Source organism: Ambystoma mexicanum, chromosome 2q (assembly GCF_040938575.1).
Source record: "Ambystoma mexicanum isolate Mex_15411 chromosome 2q, UKY_AmexF1_1, whole genome shotgun sequence".
NCBI lineage: Eukaryota > Metazoa > Chordata > Amphibia > Caudata > Ambystomatidae > Ambystoma > Ambystoma mexicanum.
In genome coordinates this window covers 69,597,521-69,621,550 of record NC_090924.1, presented here as the reverse complement: position 1 = coordinate 69,621,550, position 24,030 = coordinate 69,597,521, and the positions used below count along the sequence as shown (strand labels likewise).

Genomic DNA, 24,030 nt, shown 5'->3' with positions numbered 1-24,030 from the left:
GTATTATGTGTTAACAGTATCATGTGCTAAAGTAAAATAAAGAGCACTAACAACCCCATGGATCGGTTTCATCATTGACAGGCCACTACATTCGCCCAACAGTCCTGCCACACTGAATACTCCCCTTGCTCCGGGGTTGTGCTTCTGCCTTGGCCTGCACAAAAGAAACAAAAAATGCAGGAAGGCGCATAGGCATAAACATTCCAACTCCCGACCTGAACAGTGCTGATGCCGGAAACAGGACTTGCTAAGCATTGCCACTCTCACTCATCCGCTCTGATACTGCTCTTTCTACGTGGCGCTTTGTGATGAGCTCCCGAACTGCCCTGTATTTTGAAAAGGCCTATCTTAAATGAAGGCACAGTACAGACTGTTTGGACTCCATACAAATACACACTAATTGTAGTGTCCTGCTATGGGGGCATCCGAGCAGGACTCTCAGCAGCCGTAGAGCACCCGGCTGGACCAGTTGTACTGCGATCGCGCGGTACAGTACACTGTAGGGGGTACCCAGCCTGGGTCAGGATCACCCGACTTTGTTACTGAGACTGGGGGCACCCAGTGCACATGGTCCTCTGGGCTGTGGTCACACAGGCCGAGGATTCCCCCGTCAAGCCCTGAGCACATGGGTAACGCACCAAATAAGAGGACACTGAAACAGGGTTGCCGCTTACTCGGTCTTCTGCTGTAGAACCTGCACGTGCGCACAGAGCCCCCTTTTATTCATGACTCGTTTTCTTAAATGGGCAACACGGCCCAGTTAAAGGGGCCACACCAATGAGACGCATTTCAGGGTGGGTGAATGTGTAATTTTAAAGGCAATTGGTTTGGCCTGGATGACGTGTTTTAGGATTGACTGACAGCTTAACAGCAGTGGTGCTGTCCCTTGGACACTGAAAATGTTCAGGTTCACAGCCACATATTAAATCCATGTGTCCCTTTGCACCACAGAAGAGGTCTGTAGAGTGTTGTAAATCATATTTTTTAAAACATTTTGTAGGCTACATGAGAAAAATGTATCTGCGTTTTCACGCATGCCATCTCGCCATCACCCTTTTCACTAGTTTAAAATCTTGCCTATCGTTTTGTTTTTTTACAGATCAAAAAAACTGTTATGCTATGGTGCTTCATGTACTCCGGTATCTATGCCACATAAAAAATGGCACAGGAACGAGAGCATAAACTTTAAAAATATGCTGCAGAGCGTCACTAATTTCCACAGAGACCACACTATGGTAATTAGGAGAACCTTTTAGGAGCACACCAGTGGATCAAGCATTTAGCGCTAGCCGCAAAGTTGCAAAAAGCACACATACTTGCTGTGCTTTTTAATATCACAAAATGCCTGCGCTGAGAATGCCAGTGAGTATATAGTAGCTCATTTTCTACTGAGCCGCAACGTAAATGGATGACATCAAAGCCTTGCATAAGGGATTTTACTTCATGCATTCATGTCACAGCTCATTTTTGTCAATTTGTATGGCGGAGAGGAGGTGCGGGATGTAACTTGCATTTCCGCCGTCTCCCTTCGTCTCGACTTTACAAATGCTCCAGCATTTCAGCCGGCATGCATTTTTTTGCCGGCGCAAATTCTGGTGATCCCTATGGGGTCCGCCGGCTTTATTTGCCAGGAGAAAAATCCATTGGGGATCCATTGTAAAGGCCGCCTGCCATGCGTACATGTCAGACAGTGTTTACTTCATTTGCCCGCCGGAGTGGTAAAGTGCAGGGCAAAAGGCAATGTACACTCCTTTACGCTGCTTTTCGTCCTGCACTTATATATTCCGCCATGCAAATAACCAAAATTCGCTGGCGGGGTTAGCCTACGTGTATGTTTACACATAATGGACGAATTATGCGACTCACGAAAATTAGCCTCAGAGTGCATTTTTAATGTTTGCCATTGTGCAAAGTTTACAAAATCCCCAATGCTGTCTGCAGGTGTCTCCTATGCTGCTGTACCTGTTTAGCCTCAATGTCGCATGGCCGCGCCTATAGGAGTCTCAGTCCCCGCTGGTCGTGGGATCATGTCTGACCGCTACCACTGGTGCCACGATCATTTGATGCAACCCAACTACTGTCTGCAAGAGTCTCCATTGCCACTCGTCCCACACCGTTGCAGATTCTTCATGTTATCAGCACAGATCCCAGGCACTGCTTAAAAGACTTCCCCAGAGGATCCAAGCTGTTCAAGTAGAGAAGCTGCTGCCCATTTAAGGTGGGATCCAGCAGTGTAAGATGTGAGAGAAGCCACGCCAGAGTATTTCGTATTCTGCATATGCCACAATGTGATGCCCTTGCAGAAACCTGCCTCTGACAAGGATTGAAAGAGGTAGGTTTTTAGCTTTTTCCTAAACCGTTCAGGATGTCCTGCGGGAGCCGATTCCACAGTTTCGGAGCTAGTACTGAGAAGCATCTATCGCCACACGAAGGAAAGCAAGATTGAACTTCTTCTCTTCAGAACAACCTGTTCTTGTGGGATGATTTAGAAAAATGTTCTTGCATAGTTAAGGTGGGGCTGGTTCACGGATGAATGTCTATATAATGCAAAGGAGTTTAAAAATGATCCTCTGCTGAACTTGCACCAATGAAGTTTAATTTGATAAGTAGAAACCGAGTCAGATTTGAGGAGATTAAAGATCAAACACACAGAAGCATTTTGGATCTGTTGTAACTTGTACATGTTCTTGGAAATATCAGCATACAGAGTGCTTGGTTAGCCTAAGTGAGAATTTATAAGAGCGTCAACTAAGAGTGAAGTTCTTTAGCAACAAACTGAAGGGTCTTTCTGAGTAGTCGAAGTTGAAAGATGGAAGCTCTGAATAGTTCATTGATTTGGGCAGTGAGAGACACATCAGCGTCCCAGATGAACCCCAAATTCTTCTCTTTAATGGCATAAGATATAGGAAGGCAAAACGGATCTCGGAGGTAGGGTACGTACTGGATCTTTGAGTAAATAAGCCGGGCTTAACAGCATGACTTCGGTTTTTGAAGGGTTCAGCTGGAGACTATTCACAGTCATCCATTGCTGTCCAAGACATTCTTCTAAGGTAACAGCATTCTAGAAGGGACAAACAGCATAGATCTTTGTGTCATCTGCATACAAGTGGAATTAAAAATGTTAAGAATGGACAATAGTCATAAGGGGCTGGATATTAAATAGTAATGGAGATGGGGGGAGCCCTACAGGGCACCAAAATAAATCAGAGTGGGGTTAGGTATAAATGGCCACAGCTTTACCAATTGAAATCTCTCCATAAGGAAGCTCTTGAACCATGCTACAGAGGAATCAGTCATCCCTCTAAGACTTTGAAGGCAAGACATTAAGATGGCATGATCAACAGTATTGAATGCCTCTAAGAGGACAGAAATGCAGTTGTCTGCTGTCAGCTGTAGCCAGGATGTCATCCCACAAAGTGACTAATACTGGCTTGAAGCCATGTCTAGGATGAAAGCCTGAATGACATACATCCATATACCCTTTTTGTTCAATGAATTCCTGATTTTGGATCGTCACCAGTTTTTCCAGCACTTTGGCTAACCAAGGTGCATAAGCAATCAGATGAAAATTCCTCAAAGATGAACCTCTCAAGACGCTACTCAATTTAAACTTTTGGCCTGCCTGTTGGATAATGCTTCACGCTCAGGTGGAGCAACCAAGCCTGCACTTTCTTTGCCAGTGCGCTATTTAGCACAAGTGGCACCACTGGATGAACACCACCCTCTAAACCAGTACCGACCGTTGCTCACCAGACTGGACCACCTTAACCTACTGAGCAACCTTACCTGGTTATCCAAGGGCCCTCTGAGGGGATTCCCTCTTGGCTAGCCTAATCTATTCCCATTCCCCACCCTACCATCAGCTTGATGACCAAGAGTCTAAGCTAGCTCGTGCACCATCCTCACGGAAACATGTCTTCTTGCTGTAAGCCAGAAAAATAAGAGTCTGAGCGGTTCTGAACCCCTCATGTTTTCCCATCTAGCTTTCACATTTCCCTCCTTCTCTTATTCTGGTGGCCAAGAGCACTTCACTGCAACCGTCATACGTTTCTGCTTCAGACCAAAGATCAAGACCTTAATACCTTGTGCATTTCCAACCACCATTTTGCCCAGAAGAGCAAGGATCCAAGCAGTGCCAGAGCTTGTACATACTCACTGGCCTTGGCAACATCCACTCCCTCACCCCGCCAAAGGTCAGAGGACTTACTCCAGGGTGATGAGACTCAGGTTCACCTTCAGCGCCTCTGCTAGCCCCGCAGCACCCACATCCCCCACACAGTTGTCGGACAATCTACAAAAGAAAGAAGGACAATGCAAGCATCAGAGTAAAGAATGCGTGAATGAACAAATTAGGCAACCAGTTACAGAATACATTAGTGAGTGAGTTAATACATGTGGCAAGTACATTGTGAAGGGAACTAAAACAAAAAAATAGCTGAGTCGATACACTGATTTAAAAAATGTATACAATACATGGCAACCTACAATATCTGTATAAGAGCCTGGAAATAATGTTCTTATTACAGGCTAGCTCTGACCTCACAACTGATCCGTAATAAGAAAATGACATTACAACTGCTCATGTAATCAGTCGTCATGCTTCAGTTGTAATGTCACAATCGATTTATTTAATTTATTTATTTATCTCGGGGGTAAGCCCGCAAGCAACAGGGTGCAGACCCCCACAAAAAGACGCAACAAAAAAAGACAGGACAGTGCCGCCTGCTTGAGCCAGCAGTGAGAATTTCAGCTGCCAATGCAGCACTTAAAGCTGTGAAATGTTGTTTTTTTAATGCCTTGCTTGCAGAGTCGTTTTCTGTGGCACATTGCAACTGGTAATTGACAAGGAACTGTTTATGGTAAAATGTTTAATTTTTGCACCGCTGGAGTTTAATTCATATGAGCAAAAATATGCATGCCATTACTTATTTTTAAACACAAATTAAAGTTTTTTTCCATACATTTTATTAAGCTGTTTGAACATATTGTTCTACAACTCAATAGGAGCTGCATTTGTGCTTTTTAAAATCCAAACACATTCTGTATCAGCACATGAAAGATCCCTTACACTATATTAAGCAAGAGATGAGGAATCAAAGGTAGTGACAGTGTGTGGCCATGTATTATAAGGAAAATAATCCCTCCTACCGTACATAGGGCCTTCTCACGAAGTGGGCGGCATACCAGCGGTATTACCGCTGGGATACCGCCCAGGCTTATAGGATTACCGCCACCCGGTTTGGCGCTTTTAGTGCTGGATCAAGGGTTTGGCGGTAATGGGTATTGTCCATTCCCCATTGGGTCCATTTGACCCAAATGGGCATTTTCGGCGCAATTAGCGCACGCTAATAGCGCTGTGCTAATTGTGCCCGAAAATGGGCGTAACATTGGTGCATGCTGCCAGACTTGTGATTGGGCGGACTCTTAAATGCGGCGGTAATAGGGTTACCTGTGTTCCGTGACCTTAAAAAAAGGCCTCGTTCTTCTATTTGGTCACAAAATTCCTCTGTGACTTGCAATATCCTTATAACGTACGGTAGAAGGTATATTTCCCATATATAATGCATAGTAGCCTGCAAGATCTGTATAAATACCCAGAAGTAATTTTCATATTATAGGCTAGTTGTGACATAACAACTGATCCGTAATCAGAAAATAACATTACAACTACTCTGCAATCAGTTATTACTATTCAGTTGTGACATCACAATGCCTGCGGCTTGAGCCAACAGAGAGAATTCCAGCTGTCACTGCAGCACTTAATTAAACAAAGTATGTGACTGCAGTCAACACTCACTGTCCGGTATCTTTGGAAAATTGCCTTCTGTTGGCCCATGACCCGTGTGATGTGTCGTGAGCCCTGCCTCCATTAGGATTCAAAACTTGGCAGTGTACGCTAAGCGTACCAAAAGTGTGTAGCAAGTGTGACTTCAGTCAGCAGTCAACACTCACTGTCCGCTGTCTTTGGAAAATGACCTGCTGTCAGCCCATGAGCCTTGTGACATGCTGTGAGCCGCCCTGCCTCCTCTAGGATTCAAAACTCAGAAGCATGCATGAAGCACGCAGGAAGTGTGTGGCAAGTGTGATTGCAGTCGTCAGTCAACACTAACTGTCCAGTGTGTTTGGACAATTACCTGCGGTCGGCCCATGAGCGTGTGATGTGTCATGAGCCCCGCCTCCACTAGGATTCAAAACTCAGAGGCGCATGCAAAGCGTGTGTCAAGTGTGACTGCAGTTGGCAGTCTGCGATCGGTGGCTGAGGGGAGCTGCTTGGCTAAATTTGGTTAAGCCCTCATATATGGTGAATAACAGATTGCTGGCGAAGAATTGGCGTGCCTGGAAATATTTATGTTAGCATCACTCCAGCTTGTACGGTTTGACCAAAGAACATTAAAGATCAATTTAGAGTTTGTAGGATTTGGGCAGAAGTGTTGAAAAGAGAGCTCAATAAAGTTACCAGCTCACTTGAGACAAGAACAATTATTTAAATCTACCACCTCAGGAGAAAATCAGTACCAGAAAATTGCTTGCTAATCTCGACCTCTTCCAACCTCTCCCACACCAGTGACTCTGAGACAGTCGATGTGTTTGCTGACCTAATTCAGGGGTAATAACGAAACAATAGGCAATAGAATTAACTGCTATTGCGTACTTAATTACAGTTCCATCTCAAGCATTGATGGCTATACCTTCCTCCATCGTGTCCATCTATGCGATGCAGAAGCAAATTGAAGAAGAAATGCTCGTCCAAGCCCTCAGTCCCACACAATAGTTGGGGGTTCAGCTAATATACAAACAGGCATTACACCAAAAAGAGTACAAAAACACGTTATTATTCAAAAGAAGATAAATGATTTTTATTCTCCTGCTGTTACTAGTACAGTAGCATGTTAAAACAGGTTACCAGTCATTTGGTCGAAAACAAAATGGTCAAATGACCATTTGATCGAAGTAAAATTGGCGAAAAAAAAGGTCGAATTTTATTTTATGGGGGGGTTCTCCCCAACCCCCCTTTTTCTTTATTAAAAATATTTTTTAAGCAACCAAAACTTAAAAAAATATATAAATAAATAAAAAAATTCGACCTTTTTTTTCCCGACCATTTTGATGCGATCAAATGGTCATTCGACCATTTATTTTCGACCATTTGACCGGACACCGTTAAAACACAAAGTCTAGAGTCTGCTCTCAGGAAAAAAGTAATTTTATAAATGATGGTAGCGTCTTAGAGCTGGATCTCTCGCAAGAAAACAACAAAATAAGCACCCTTCCAATAATGTGTTAATAAACGAAAGTGTGAACCGTGTTCATGATAGCTGAATAGATCTTTTTATGACTGCACATAACTCCACTACTGACAGTAATTTAGCTTCCTCAGGAAGTCCATCCTCCCAACAAGGTTTACATCATACCCTACGAGACTGCGAGAACAATCTGGAATTGACAGCGGCCTCAAATTCAGTTTTGAACATGGTTTTAAGCTCTTTTGTCTCTCTAGATAACATCAAAACAGAATTGTCAGCACCTACTATGCAACTCAGTGCTATAAAAGGTAAAACTGGAATCACTGGAAGGTCTTCTGCAAAACCCAGAGAATGGTCCTATAGGATCTAATGCAAAAACACCAGACGATATACGCCCATGTCCTTGTGACCCTTTTGTACTACCAGCAATGAGGCAAGCACTGGCCAAAAGGCTACATCATTAATGAATAAGCAGGAGCCGCAAAAGTCCACTAATAAGTCAAAAAATGGTCGGAAAGTGAAAATGAAAAAGCAAAGCTCAAGAAAGTTCCCATGTAACCTTCATCTAATAGAAGATGCAGAGTGTGGGGACAAAGGAAATGAAACAAATCAGAGCCTAATGTCTCGGCTTTTCAGGAGAGATGATATCTTCTGAGAATGTATTATCTAATGAGTTTTTAGAGAGGAACTGATTGTAACTCAGTATTTTTGCTGATTTAAATAGTCGACTATTATGTATAGGCAATCTGGAACCATTTTTGATATAATGCTGAATAATTGTTGATATTTCTATAATTTTAGGATATTTTATAATTTGTAATAGGAAATCATACTATTTTTTCAACTTTTAATTGTGTAACTTAAAATATGTCTGAGGATAATTTTGATAAACCAAATCAGAATTAAAAACAAAAATAAAGCTGTGAAAAGCTTTTCAAATACCTTGCTTGCAGAATAATTTTCTTTGTAACTTTTCCAGCCATTAATTGACAAGGAACTGTTTATGGTAGAATATGTAATTTGTGCAATACTGTAGTTTAATGCATATGAGCAAGAATCTGCATGCTATTACTTTTTTAAAGAACAAAATGAAAACGTTTTTCAATCCATTTTTATTAAACTGTGTGAATAATTTTTCTGCAACTCGTGCATGCATTTTTGCTTTTTTAAATTCAAACAGATTATATATTGATTAGATTATATGGATCTGCAAATGGTAGATCTCATATTATATTATGCAAGAGATGAGGTATTAAAGTCAATGGCAGTGTGTGGCCTTGTTTTATAGGTAATAAAATACCAACTACCATAGATAAAAAGGATATTGCACGTCACCTCAGAGTACTGTGACTTTATAAATTATATCTATTTGGTCACAAAACTCTTCAGTGACTTGCAATTCTGTCATAATGTACGGTAGGGGGTCATTTATCTCATACATAAACTCATAGATTTGGCATGAATAAAAAGCAAACAAATGATTAGCAGAATAAAAAATTAGTTAATGATTAGATAACTAAATTACCAAACTGTGTGTGTGTCCTTATGCAATCAAACAACTATGGATTAGTTACTCAATCCGTTAAATAATGCAGATCTTGCTAAGTAGGTTCATGCAAAAGTCACACTGAAAACAGCATTGAATGAGAGAGTGAAGTTCGAAACTAGATGTGCGGATACATTGAACAATAGATTACCATTCATGAGTGAATGCATTACTCAATAAATACATGGTTGAATACATACTGACATAGGGAATCTCTGGGAATAACCAATTGAAACATCAATAACTGTTATTCAAATTACGTTTGTGGGGGGGTGTGGCCAAGATGGCGTCTGAGCGGACATGTGCGCTGTAAGCTCTGTCCCCGCATCTGAGGAAACAAAGTGCATTCCTGCATCACCTGCGCAGAGAATGATTCCTGGTGTGTGGGGAAGGCAATAGAACTGGTCGCGGTTCATGAGCGTAGCAGCAATATAGACCGGAGAGGCCGGGCAGCGGGAGGTGTCCGCCGAACATTGTCAGCCGACGAGGAGGCCAGAGAAAACATGGCGGGCAGCTCAGGGTAGGTGGCCAGAGGATGTCGCTGACCCAGCGGGAACTGAGTCTCATAGCACCTGGAGGTGGGGCGGCCCAGTGAGTGGGGGGCCGGCGCTAGCGACAGAGCTTGAAGCAAACCAGCAGTGCAGTGAAGCTGTAGGCCTCTGGGAGATACCAGGAGAAAGGATGGTGAGGATGGCGCAAAACATGTGAGAGGAACCAGTGAGAGTCCCGCCGAGCGGGTGCCTGAAGTGGGTACCTGAGGTGGGAGTCAGCATTCGAGTGACCGTGGGATTGTTACAACTGTCTCTTGCTGGGCGGCACAGGAGCAGGGTCCAGAGAGAAGGGGCTCCCATGCCCGCACGGCAGAGGCAGGAGAGGGAGCTGTGGCTGAAGTGAGGAACGGGCGAGAACGGCCTGGGGAGAAACAACAGGAGAGGGAGTGCCTGTGCAGGTTGGCAAGCAGTGAAAGGGCCTCCAGGGCCAGGCAGGGGAAAGGAAAGGAAGGGTGCAGCTTGGAGGCACCAGATGTAGACAGGACCCTGATCTGGAAAGCGGGCGGAAGAGGACCAGCAGGGAAGCTCGACCAGTGGCCTCGAGAATTGGGGAGCTGCAGGAGCAGGTGGGCCCGTGGAGACTCTGGAACAAAGAAAGAAGAGGTGAAGAGACATCTGAAGAGTAGGAAGGTGGAGCAGAGGTGGAGGGGCTGCGGTCTGATCTCTAAAAGGTGAAAGGTTCAAGTGAGAGGGGAGAAACCTGACAGGAGACAAGACACCCTGACTGGGAGATGCAGAGGCCAGAATGGCCCCCTTAAATCTCCCCCATGAGGAAGTCATGCCATCTGGAGAACAGTAGTGCTGTAAGGGGTCTGCGGACGGGGACACTGGGCTCCTCTATACCTCCAGGGGGGGGACCAGTTGGGAAGCATGCACACCAACAGGAAATGTGCCCAGGAGTTACAGTTGATGGTGTCTGAGAGGCACTGAAGAGTGGAGAGGTGGTGGAGTGTCCTCAGAGTGGGGGAACCAACTGGTGGAAGTAGTCCAGAGGATGTAGATGGGACCGCAGAGGAAAGGTACCAAGTCTGGAGTTCATGAGCAGGAGAGGCAAGCGCGAGGGTATACTCGGGCCACGCACCAATTTGGGAACCAGGCAGTGCGCAGCAGAGAAGGGATGGCATTCACCAAAAAGATCTGGACGACGCTCTGGCCAAGTTTAAAGGGGAGATAACACAGGCAGTCAAAGCTGAGGCAGCCAGTATCAGGGAGGAACTTTCGCAGGCAATTACAGTGATCTGCAGGGACATTGACGCACTAGGGGAGCGAGTGACGGAGGTGTTGGGTCACATCACGGGGCGGGCAGAGAAAGTATCTGAACTAGGACAGCAGACACAAAGAGTAGAAAAATAGATGCAGGCCCTGGAGAAGTGTGAGGATGTGGAAAACAGATCAAGGAGGGACAATATCAGGATCAAGGACCTTAAGGAAGGGGTATCAGGCACACACTTGAAGGGCTGCATTCGGAAGATGTTTGAAGACCTTGTGGAAGGGGAGCAAGTTCATAATATGGAGTTTGATATGGTACTCAGAGTAGGCCGTTCGAAGAGCAGAACTGTGGGGAGGAGGGGATTGAGAGGCAGCATGGGGGAGTCTCGAGGACAGAACAAAACAACCTGCAGTCGAGTTCAAAAATAGGTATGACGGCATAAATTGGACAGATGGAGCCAGGCACGGTCCAAATCAAGTACACCTGTAAGCCTCACTAATTGGGACCGAGAAGGCTGATGCGGGGATGGGGGAGAGACAAGTGTGAGAAGGTGGGGGCTGGCGGTGCATGTTGTTTGTGTATGGGGGCCACGTCGAAAACCTGGATAGTGATTCCAGGGATAATTGTGGGTTGAGTACATGATACTAGTGTAGGGGGTAGCCAGGCAAACTTTGGTGGAAGGGTCTTGGTCTGGCAGGGGAGCATGTCCAGGGAGGTAGGAGCACTTATGAGTGAAATGAGATGTATAGCCTAGACTCTTGGAACGTGAGGGGACCGAACAGCCCGAACAAGAGAGTGACGGTGCTGCAGGAGATTAGGAAAAGGGGAGCAGGGATAAACTGCCTGCAGGAAACACATCTGATGAAAGAGGATGTGGGGTGACTTTGTGACAGGGAACACCCAATGCAATACCATGCTGTTGCAGTGTGCAAAGGGGCGGGGGTGGCCATCCTCTTTCATAAATCAATAAAACTGGAAGGGGCCACAGTGAAGCGAGATCCTGAGGGGAGGTTTGTGATTGTAAAAGGGAGGTTGGGGTGTCAAATGTACATGTGGGCATCAGTGTATGCACCTAACTAGGGGCAGAAAGATTCCTGGAGGGGTGCCTAGCAGAGCAAGAAAGGATTAGGGAAGGTGAACTGGTGGTGACAGTGGATTATAACTTAGCGATGGACTCAACTATGGACCGATCGGGCGGGGTGGTGGGGCATGCAACAGGGACAATGTCCAGACAGTTAAAAGAGACAATCAAGGAAGCAGGTCTTAGGGACGCATGGCGGATTCAACACCCACAGGAGAGGAACTACTCTTTTTTACTCGAATGTCCATAAAACATATTTCCGGATAGATTACATCATGGCAACACAGAGTGTAGTGCAGGCGACCACGACAGTACACATAGGGAGCATGACGATTTCGGATCGTGCGCCAGTCACATTGGAGTGGGAGGGATGGGGCCTGCTCTGGGGGGCACAGAAGATGGCAACTGGAAGAATACCTCCTTAAGGACCAAGGAGTGCAGGTGCAGGTGGAGGACAAGATACATGGATTCCTGGCACAGGGTAGGGTGAGATGGAAGCCATGGGAGAAAAGTGGGATGCATTCAAGAGCAGGATTAAGAACTGCCTGATAGATGCATCAAAGAGACTAAGGGAAGATAGGAGGGATGCAGCGTTGAGTCTCGAAAAAAGGAAATACAGGAGCTGGCAGCAGCCCACATGAGGAAGAGTACTAACAAGATCACTCGACAATTGCCCATGCAAGGGGGCAACTTAAGCATCTGGTTGGCAGGTCAGTGGAGAGCACTCTCTTGAGGAGTAGGCAGATGTTTTATGAACATGGGCATAAGGTCAGGACAGTCATAGCGAGGCAGTTAAGGGCCAAGGAACAGAGAACATTCATAGCTAACTTGGAGGATAAAGAGGGAAGGCTGATGGAAACAGATGGAGATAAGCGAAGGGTCATTCAGGAATTCTTTGCCGATCTGTACGGGGTGGAACCATGTGACGCAGAGGGGCAATGTGCATACCTGGCAGGGTGGTTGGGACCGAAGCTGTCCGATGAACAAATAGAGCAGTTGGAGGAGCCAATATCTTGGGAGGAGGTACAGCGGGCGATAGCAAAGCTGAAACTGAATAAAAACCTGGGGAGAACACAGGTTGACAGCATTGTTTTACACAACATTCAGCCAGCTGCTATCTACAGGGCTAGCAGAGGTATGTAATGACTTCCGAGAAATGGGTAAATCTCGGCATTTATGGAAATGGCGCACATTACTCTCATCCGACACCCGGGGGAAACCCTGCATCTGAGCTCCTCATACAGGCCGTTTGGACTTATTAACATAGATGCCAAATTATATATAAGGGTGCTAGTAGCCAGGCTTGAGAGGGTGCTTCTGACCTTAATAGCGCTGGATCAGTGAGGATTCATCCAGGGGTGGAACACGTTTGACAACATAAGGCGGGAGCTGCACATTGACAAAGCCCTGAGGGGGGGAACTCTACGCCTACCTATTTGCTTATGCTTGATGCCGAGAAACCGGTTGATTGCGTTAAGTGGGGATTCATGAGCCAAAACGTTGAGGAAGGTGGGGGCGGGAATGGTCCAGGCAAAATATCACACCCCCAAGCCAAGATTAAAGTAAACGGGGGGTTGACAAACCTGTTTGCAATCAGTCGGGGAACCAAACAGGGCTGTCCGCTTTCTCCCTTGTTCTTTGTGCTAGTGATGGAGATTCAGGGGATCAAATGGGCAAATTTGCATCACAAAATTGGCCTATTTGCTGACAATGCAGTCCTCATGGTCACTAAACCGGATATTTCACTGCCGGCAATAATGGAGGAGATGCAGGCCTTCTCTGAGGTATCAGGATTCAAGGTGAACTATTCAAAATCAGGGATAGTATATCTGTCGAGTAGGAACTGTTGGTGAGCAATACCCCATTTAGATGGGCGGCGGACCCAGTCAGGAACCTGGGAGTGAATGCAACGACAACGATAAACCAACTAACGGGTGCACACTATCCACCAATGATGAGGCAAATTAAAACAGACTTTGCGCGTTGGAAGGGATTAAATGTATCATGGTTGGGACGGATTGCCATTGTAAAGATGAACATCCTCCACGTCAATTATACCTCTTTCATGGGATTCTCTTAGCAATACCGAGGAAGATGGTGAAAGAGATTCAGGAGGATATCCTGGGTTTCGTCTGGAACGGGAAGAAACCTCGGATAGGGAGGAAGACTCTGTTTAGAAGTAAGGGGAGGGGTGGGTTGCCCTATCGTGGTGAAATATTTCCAGGCAGCACAGCTGAGAGCTCCAGCAGAATGGGGGAAGAGAGGACAACCAGAAGCATTGGGTAGTCATGGAGCAGGCTGTGGCGGGAATAACTCTGGAAAATGCTATGGATGAGAAAGGAGGATAGGCCGGGAGGGCTTATGGAGAACCCAAAAACAAGGAATACTTTGGGGCTCTGGAACCAATTGAATAAGAGGCTCAGCCGGGCCCCATGGGCATCGCCGCAGAGCCCCATCTTCTGTAATCCTGTATTCCTGTCAGGGAGGGATTAGAACAGGTTCAAACGGTGGATTGCGGGAGGGCTGCGAGAAATCGGGACCTCAATGAAGCTCATCATCTCAAATCATTTGAGTAGTGCTGTAGGGTGTATGACCTGTGAAAGGAATACTTGTATGCCTATCAGCAGTTAAAATACTATGTGAGTGCTTGCTCCAATGATAATGGAAGGGGCCACAAGCGATCTGACAGAATGGGAATGGTTGCTACCATTCAGCGAGACTAACAGAGGTCTGATTTCAGCCATCTACAAGATCCTTTCGGACAAGGAGGGGCAGGAGCATTGGGCAGTGAGGAATAAATGCGAGGCTGGCCTGGGGAGGAGGTTCACAGACAGGGAGTAGGGACAAGCATTGAAGGGGTGGTAGAGCCCTTACACTTCAGTGCAGCATTGGGAGCTGCAATTTAAGTTGCTACATAGTGTCGGGTGTCTTGACCCAAGTTCAAGTTATTAGGCTACAACATTTGTGCTGTGGGCTTAGGAAATCCAAGAGGGCGGAAAAGCCCACATTTGCGCCAGAATCCTGGAGAACTGTGCAGTTTTGCACACAGCAAAATGGTCCCCTGACCTGCCACCCATCAGTGCTAAGGAATATAGTGCTGTTCAAAATCTGTTGTTATTAATGTCAAAAATGGATGCAATACTGGTGCTCACCACTACCAGAAAGCCGGCGTTTTAAAACCACCAGACACTTGTGTAAAACTGAACAAATGAACCAAACCAGGCCAAAGAAAGACTGATACAATGTAAAACTATATTCTGAAAAGACTTGAAGGAAGTAATTGTCTAATGTATGTATTGAAAATAGCTGGGGATGTCAGCAGTTTAAGTGAATTTGGGTTTAAAGCCACTAAAATCGAAATGTTTAGAATAAATGAGTGACCTACTTTTGAGTGTCGCATAGGTTGCAATTGTTTAAATGTCATAGTTTTGAACTTAGAATCAGTATTCTAGCTGCATGTGTAAAAATTGCAAGCTTGGTTTGAATGTAGAAAACTGGGAACCAAAGTGACATTTAGCTGAAGCCTGGCTTAAAGAGATTGAATTCTACCTGACAACTACCCCCGACAGGAGTTGAAACTTGATCAGCAGCTGTGTTCCCAGGCCTGGCTGCATTCTGCTGCCCCTGCCAAAAGGAGATGACACCTCTCTGATTGAATTAGGGGAGTGGCACCTGGGGACTGCAGGAAACTAAACAATGAGCCTTCCTTGCCCAGGCAAATGTTAAATTAGGGGGGGTCGTAAATGGCTTCCTCTTGGAAGGAAACGGAGAGGGGCACTGCATCTGTGAGCAAGCTAAGTTGGGGGAAGTGGACAAACCAGAAATTCCACCATGTGCTTTGGAAAACCACACCCCTTTGGGGCCAGAGCATAACTTTAAAAAGATGGATAATTCATAGTGCGGACTTGTAAAAATTATATAAATAATATCATCATTCTTGTGATTTTTCTGGGCATATTTTAAGAGTGTCAGGACTCTGTGGTATGTTCTGGGGAGTAGTAGCGGAAAATAAGGTATTACTCCAAATGTCTGTATGTTAAAAATCTGACACTTTATCATCTGATGCCCATATTCCTTGTGCATGTTTGTGTAAGATCTGGAAAAGTTTAGAGGTCGTTATCTGGATGAAAAGGGCGGAATTCTGTCAAAAGTTGACACGACATCTTACAAAGACAGGGATCGGATGGTGTGGTGCTACAGAAAATATGTTAACTGGACAGATATTAGAAAAATGGTACATAGATAAATGGGTATTTGGATCAGAAATAGATTTGTGTGCAATTTGACAAGGGGAGGATACTCTGACCATAAACCTACCTCATCACTCTGACTCCCTGTTCCCTTCTCAAATCAGGTCAAAGAGAAATCTTTGACCTATCAAATCGTGAGTGGGTTGGGCAAAGAAAGTTAGCATCCACACCCATTTTCAAAAGACATAAAAAGAGCCATTGGAAGCCAGGCAAGGACATTCACTTTCCACTTTCTTGCGGGACGCTTTGCCGGGAGACTCCACACTTCAAATCCATCAATTTCCAGAGATCCAGAGAGACCAGATCGCTATGCAGTGCTGAGAGCTGACCCAGATCGCTGTGCGCAGAACCAGTACCCAGTGGCGAGATAAACGCAGCCAATCCTGACCCGATCCGTGATGAAGTCGCATTCCTGCCCAAAATATAGTGTGAGTACTCAGCCAGAACTGTGCAAAACCAATCTCTTAGTTTTAAATTATCTAATTCAAACTATTTTAACCCATTGAGAACTGCATCATAGAAATCGTGTCCCTCCTTTTGATTCAAAGCTGAAAAACTGTCATCTGTCATTCTGAGCTTTACTTTTATTTTGAGACTCTACCTTCACAAAATCGTCCGTATCTCTTGAACCGTTTGTGATAGAAGCGAGATTTAACTTTTATTTTAAAGCTGAGATTCTAAGCTTTCCAAGCTCTAAACTGACTTGCTACTCCTTATACTTCCTCTGTAATTGCCCTCGACGCACGCAACTAAATTGCTGCGATTTGATATTTTGTTTCATTTCAGCCACGTGTAAAAACATTTGTCTTTTGCTTCCATTACGGAATTCCGTTTTCAACCTGGCAACCATCCCTGAATCATTGAGAGGGCTGGCCTGAACTGATTTAAAGTATCTCTCACTCACCCTGAACCTCTAGAGGGAATTAAAATCATTTTTAGCATATTTTTCCCTTCTTTGCATACCACCTTTAAAGTACTTTGCCTGTGTTTAAAATCATCCCTGTTTCTCTAAGCTTGCTAGGGGGGAACTGAATTCGTATTGTACTGTGATTGTATTCCTGAAGACTGTGTGTGTTACTTCCACCTCCTTACATTGCATAGAGGGGTGGGTGAATTGCCAAAAGGGGAAAAGTGATTATATTATGTTTTGCTGAAATCATATCAAGTTTATTCCTGTGTTGCTTCTTTTTCACCTTGCATTTCCTTGTACCATATAAAGATTTCTCAGCTACCTTATCCTCTATACTACTCCTAAGTAATTAAACCAGTGTGCAAGTATAACATCATCCATTGTTGATCACTCACTGTCATATGTCTAAGTGTGATAGCAAATATTAATTTATTATAAAAGTGTGGTATATATCTATTGTTTAATTTTTCAAATAAACCTTTTTAATTTGCAAAACAAACCTACTTCTTGGCTCAGTGGAGTCAGGGGGATTCTAAGAGAGGGGCGTAATATAAGGGTTTATCATCCAGAGTATAACTTGTCATAAAAATATATAAATAAGGGCTTCCCTTGGGCGTCCCAGACGAGGCACTGTCTTAGTGGGATTGCTGAATTGAAGTCGCTTAACAGAGTGGGGGCTCGTAGCCGGGGATTCTGGATTAGATCTATCACTTGTGTAGATTAATACAGTGTGCTAACTGACAGGATATAAATTCTGTTGGATCACCACGCCGTGTTACACTGTAAAAACACCCCTCAAAGGAACGCTCTAAGGAAACGGTCTGTTTTGCAAAAGAAAATACAAACTTCTCTAAGTCAGGAAGGAAATCAAGTTCCAGAATGACGACCTTAAAAGAAAAAATTGAAGGAAATCACCTGGCCCTCCAGGGGCTGGGTGACCTCTGAAAAGAGCATCAGAACTTGTTAGAGCACACCAGGAGGGTAAAAGATGCTCTGGCAAGAAAGGAGCAGGCCAGTAGGAATGGGACTCAGGAGGTAACCCTCCTGCAGCAAAGACTGGCCCAGTATTCCAGGACAATCAGGAGGCACAGAGAGAGAATGAGGCTCTCTGTCAGCACAATGATAGGCTCCAGCAACAGGCAGCCATGCAGGAGAGACTGATAGAGTCTAGTAAGGCCTTAACTGAGGAACTGAAAGCGCAGGCTCTTGCATTGCAACAGGGAGCAGGGGCTGACAGAGATGACGTTCGCTGGGAAAGGGAAACACCTGAGCATAACCTCAGGAGCCCTTCTACCAGAGGCCTTCATCTCTCCCAGTCCTTGGACTCTGCCACCCCCATGTCCCCTGGCGCACATGAGCACAAGGCCACAGGGAGGGCAGATTACTATCCGGCCAAAAGTATGGGGTTCATAGGCCAGTACCTCCCAGGAATGGATGGGCGGGCATCCGGGTATGGGCACCTAAGCACAGTGCAATTTAGTGGGGAACCCCAGGAGAGTAGGCCCACTAAGGGCATCCTGAAAACCTCCACCCAGTTAGGTCAGTGGGGGGGTACCCATCAAATCCTGGCAGCAAGGAGGGATATGAAGACTCCTCTGAGCGGCCCAGGACACAGGAGACCAGGTCCCCACACTCTGCCAGCCATTCCCAGGCTTGCAGAATCCGGGAAAACCTGGAAGATCAGACGGGCACCTCTGGGAGCAGTGCCTCGGAGTCAGAGGATGAGTGGACCAGGGTTACCCGAACCAAAAAGGCCTATAAGGCAAAAAGGGCCTTGCTTAAGGACCCCTTAAAGCAGATCAAGGCAATAAGGAGTGTCATCACGCCTTATCACAAGAACGCCAAGTATTTTGTTTGGGAACACTTGGAGCTCTATGAGCAAATGATGGAGACTTTCCATTTGAAGGACAGCAGTAGCTGAATTCAGTATGTCAAATGGAATTTCTCCCCAGAATACTCCAGTTTCTTTGCGGGGCTGGAGGACCAAAACCATTCAAGATGGTCCATATATAGGGTGGCCATCTTGAAACATTTTTCTGTTCACCGGAATCCCCAAGAGGCTCGCAAGACAGCCTACAATTTGCAATGTGGGGAGGATCAGGCCCCACAAGAATTTGTGCAAGAATTGAAGCGTGCCTTTGCGCAGACCACCAGAAGGTGGTCTGGAATTCATCAACACATTTTTCCATGCTCTCCCCAAATACATAATGACCCAGCTCGTGAGAGATTTTCACGAGAAAATATCTTTAGACTGGGTCATTGAGCAAGCCACCCGCATCTATGAGGTGCAGAAACCGGTGGAAAATAAGAATCAGCCCAAAAACCCCAAAACCAACAGCACCCCTGCTGCTGCCAAGGTAGCAGAGGTAAAGGTTGCCCCTGTTTTAGATTTGGAGATGGGGGGACCTAAAAACCTGCTTGCACCGAACAATTCACAGCCCAGAAGGCCCTCGGGCCAGTCACAGACAGGGAGTCAAGGAGGTAATCCCACAAATGGGGTCCCTCGCTCCCCTGACTATGTAAGTCCCTGCTACAAGGGAAACAGACCAATCCTGGGTTATGTGTGGACTCCTCCAGCCCAAGAGGGGGGGGGTCCAGCCAAGCACCTGACCCAGGGAACTTCCCTCCTAACTTCCCACAGGAGGGCAGAAATTCCCCAAACACTGGACAGAACTTTTTTCCCCAGGTATCCACCCAATTTACAACCCCAAAACCATCCATCCTTCTTTCCCCAATTCCCTGAGCCCAGACCACCTAATCCGGGAGAGGGGAGGCCAAGGGTGGAGGGGTACCCAAATCTTCCCAACCCAGGGTATTACCAGAGAAGGGATAGCTACCCTTCCCGGGATCAGCCCAGGGTAAAAAAACAGAACCCTGTATCAGCCTGAGCGGGTTTCACAACTTGAGCGCCAGGTCCAAAATATGGCACAGGATTGGGTCACATACTGAGGGCTCAACAGAACCCTCAGATGAGCATGCCACCGCAGAATGCCCCAAACTCTGGGCCTGGTGCTCCAGAACAATGACGGGGGAGGCACCCCGATAACCCACCGGTTCCCAGGGAGGAGGCACAAGGGGAAGGGGGGTGTAAAGCCTTGGAGGAAGCTTCCTTCCCCATTTGTAAACAGCCCCTGGAAACCCAGGAACCGGAAACAAAATCTCCTAACCCTGAAAGTCTGCCACCCAAGGAGCAAAGAGGAGGTAGGAGAGACAAAGGAACCAAACATACCCATTTTGTGGAGGAGGTACAGGTCTTCCAATTTGAGGGAAGAAGGATCCTCAGAGGATCCTGGGAAAAGGATCATCTTCTTCAGAGATGGGGGAACTCCTCCCAAGGAAAAATGGGTCCCTAGGGATTCCAACCAAGACTGGATAGATGTGGGGATTGAGCTGTCGCCGCCCATCATTCTATCCCAGAACCAACAAGACCGAAAAACCCTGGTTCAAACCCATACTGGTGACTGCCTCCAAAAAGGGGGGGCGGCCCAGAACCCGAACCAGGGGAACCCAAAACCATTTCAAATTGCCAACTTTTTCTTGCAGATTCCCATGACTCTCCACAGAATTCTGCCCAAATTTCTTCTCTCTCAATGTCCAAAACCAGAAAATTAGCCCACCAGTTGTCCAAAAATGTGCATCATCTGTGCCTACTTGAGGAGAAGGAGGGAAGATACTATGCCCCGGTACAAGTACAGGGGCAGGGTACAATTTTGGCACTGGTGGACACTGGATCCAAAGCTACTCTTCTGTCCAAAAGGGCCTTTGATGAACTAAATGCAGGAAGGGGGGAGAATTACCGTATTCCTCTCACCTCTCTTCCTGGACAATGCCATAACTTTGACGGGAAGGAAATTCCCGTTGAGGGGACTGCAGATTTGGACATCAAAATTGGGCGACACAAGGTGAAACACCCGGTCATAGTAATGACTCGAGAGGGCACACCTTGTTTACTAGGGAATGACCTCCTGAGAAGGTTGTCACCCCTAATAGATTGCGTAAACAAGGTCCTCTGGACCCAGACTAGCCGACCAATAAAATTAAAGCAGAGTGTCAACCATGTTAGTTTAAACGGCACGTGCCACATGGTTGAACAAAAATCTGACCAAGTAGAATTTCACTTCCAGAACAACCAAATTCCAGACGTGACAGTAATAGCAGTAGGACAACAGACTGGTGATGGGGGGTCCTCTCTATTTCTGAAAATCAACCTTCCTTCCAGTTTAAGGTGGTATTCCACACTGGAAGGAAATACTCTGAAATTCTTTACCAATCCACAATCAGACATTCCCACTCTGATAGTCCAGAAAGATGTGAAATCAGCTCAGAGCCTGGCTGATATTCAGCAAATTGGAGAGCAGTTGTTCATCCCTGTTCAGTTAAATGATGGGAAGGACTCTGTTCTCGCCCGAGTGTGTGTGAACAACGGTAAGAGCTTCATCAGCGAAGCCATGTTCCGCCAACTCCCAAAAGATCCAGCCATTCCCACATTCAAACTGATAGACAAATGGGAAATGGACCTGGAAGGACCCAATTCCAAACATCTCCTGCCAAGCAGGTGTATGCTCAAAATCCCCATTGGCAACAAGAGCATAGTCCATAATTGTTGGGTCGTGCGAGACGTCACTGCCGCCTTTTACTTAGGCAGTGACATTCTCAATCGCTTTGCCATTAGTTTGGACCTAATAAACTTCAAAGCTTGGTCCCGATTAGCAGATAATCCCATGGGCTTTGATGTTCCAGAAAAAGCATTTAGGTCAGCTCAATTGCTACCTTATGCAGTTGAAATTCAGGTTAAAGAGGAAGTCACCATCCCAGAAAGGACCCGACAATTCTCCCTGGAAGTGAAAGTTAAAAGAGGACAAATATTGAAAAACCCTGATGCTTCCATTCATCTAAATGCTTTCCTCCAACAGCAAGGGTTAGGGGTAAACCCAACACCATTAGTCAACCTAGAACATGACACCATTCCAATAGAGGTGGATAACAGCGACTTAAAGAATATTACTCTAGCCACAGGCACCATTATTGGAATGGCGGTTGATGACCGACATTTCTCCATTGATTTAGGAAATTAACTGTTGGGACCAATCCCCAAGGACTGTTTTGACAGTGACAGTGATGACAATAAAACACCAGACAGGATCTTCACCCGGGAAGGGGGGGGGGACTTCCTGGTGTACCCTTCTTGCCCTTATGGTAAGGAAGATGTGACTTGTGACTTCAGAGGGGATGAGGTAGTTTTCCAGGTCCATGAGGGCTGCCTTTCCCACCTAAAGCCTCTGACCAGGGACTTCTCCACCCAGCTGGAGGAGGCCGCTGAGATAGCAAAACCAGAAATCTTTCCAGGCTTCAGGCAGATGGTGGAAGAGAGAGACAACCTAGCTGATGCCTGTGTGACTCTGGAACAGAAGCAAAAGTTGAAACAAGTTTTCTTGGATTTCCAAGATCTCTTTGCGGTAGACTCATATGACTGTGGTCGCACCGACATCCACACAACAACAATTCCCACGGACCCTGGCATGACTCCAGTGTTTGTGAAGCAATATTGCTTGCCTCTCGTATCCATGGAGTCCCTTACTGAAATAATTAAGAACCTTGATCCCAGGGAATAATCCGTCCAGTACACAGCATCTTCAATAATCCGGTACTGGGAATATTGAAGCCAAACGGCTAGTGGAGACTCTGCGCCGACCTTAGGGAGCTCAACAAACAGGTCCATAATTCCCGATGGCCTCTGCCCTACATTGACCAAGGGCTGGCCCAGATTCAGGGGTCACAGGTATTCACTGCAATAGACCTGACCAATGGATACTGGACCGTGCCTGTCAGTAGGGAGGACCAGTACAAACTGGCTTTTACCTTTGGGGGCCTGCAGTACACATGGACCCGAACTCCATTCGGATACCTCAACTCCGGCAATGAATTCAACATTTTCCTACACAAGGCCATGCCCGACCTGGGTGCGAGGGGTAACTTGGCTTATGTAGATGATGTCCTCATTAAAAGCTCAACTGTTGAGGAACACATAGTGGAGATCCGTTATGTCCTGACCCAGTTGAGGGCCGCTGGAGCAAAACTTTACTTCCAAAAAGCACAGTCGTTTAGAACACTTGTTAATTTCTTGGGGCATGAGATTACTCCTCAGGGTCTCTGTCCCTAGGAAAAGAAAGTGGAAGCACTCCAGAAACTAAAGGATCCCACAACTCTGCGGGAACTAAGGAGCCTCCTTGGACTGACTAATTACAGTAGAAAGTTCATTGAGGGCTACGCAGAGATCACCAGACCCCTGATTCATCTCTTGAAGGGGGGGTCAAGTGGGAATGGGGTCCAGAACAATCAGAGGCAGTAAGACAGCTCAAAATAAGCCTCTCACAAGCGCCTTGCCTAGCTTACCCTGTCAGAAACAAGGAGTTCTTCCTGGAGACAGGGTTCTCTAATACGTGCTTGACGGCATTATTATACCAAAAGCATGACAAGGTCAATAAAGTAATCTCCTATGCGAGCAAAACTTTATCCTCTGTGGAAGAAAAATTCAACGATTGTGAGAAGGCACTCCTGGCAACGGTGTGGGCATTGAAGAATTACCGCCCGTTCATCCAGGGGGAACACATCATAGTGGAGACTCCACACCAGCCTCTGCAATATCTCCAAAGTGACAGAATCCGGGCCGGAAATGTGAGTAATTCCCAAATTACTTCCTGGATTCTGTCAATGCAAGGCTTTCCTGTGGAGGTCAGATATGGCCAAAACAAGAAGAGTTCCCTCGCGCAAGGTCTGGCTGACTTGCATGATTGTGCCAGAGAAAACTGTCTCAAGGACGAAAGTCTAAAAATCAAGGACAACATGGAGGCATACCTTAATTCCCCACACAAAGTCTTTGAAGAAGACAAATGTGAGGGAATCCCCACTGTCTATGTGGATGGATGCTCTTACCATGTTGACAACAACGGGGAAAAAGAACTGCTGGCCGGCATAGGGAATGCATGGGTGAATGAGTCCCCAGAACCCTCCGCTGGGTACAAAATTGGTCCCCGAAGTAGTCAGGTAGCAGAGTTGATGGCTGTGCATCAAGCCATCCTCACTGCTGTTGAACATCAACTCTACAAACTGGTCATAATCACGGATTCGGATTATGTACGGAACGGGTTCATGGAGCACCTGGTTAATTAGAAAACCAGAGGCATGTTATGTGCTAATAACAAACCCCTGAAACATGGGAAGTTGATCCAAAATATTGA

At 46.0% G+C, this 24,030-nt stretch overlaps 1 protein-coding gene across 1 annotated transcript in view; it reads right to left on the bottom strand.

The window, feature by feature from the left end:
* Positions 1–24,030, bottom strand: part of NLRC3 (NLR family CARD domain containing 3) — a 425,619-nt gene that overhangs the window by 128,868 nt on the left and 272,721 nt on the right. The window contains exon 8 of the mRNA XM_069646866.1: positions 4,208–4,291. Coding sequence (XP_069502967.1) covers positions 4,208–4,291 — 84 coding nt within the window. The remainder of the gene's footprint in view (positions 1–4,207; positions 4,292–24,030) is intronic.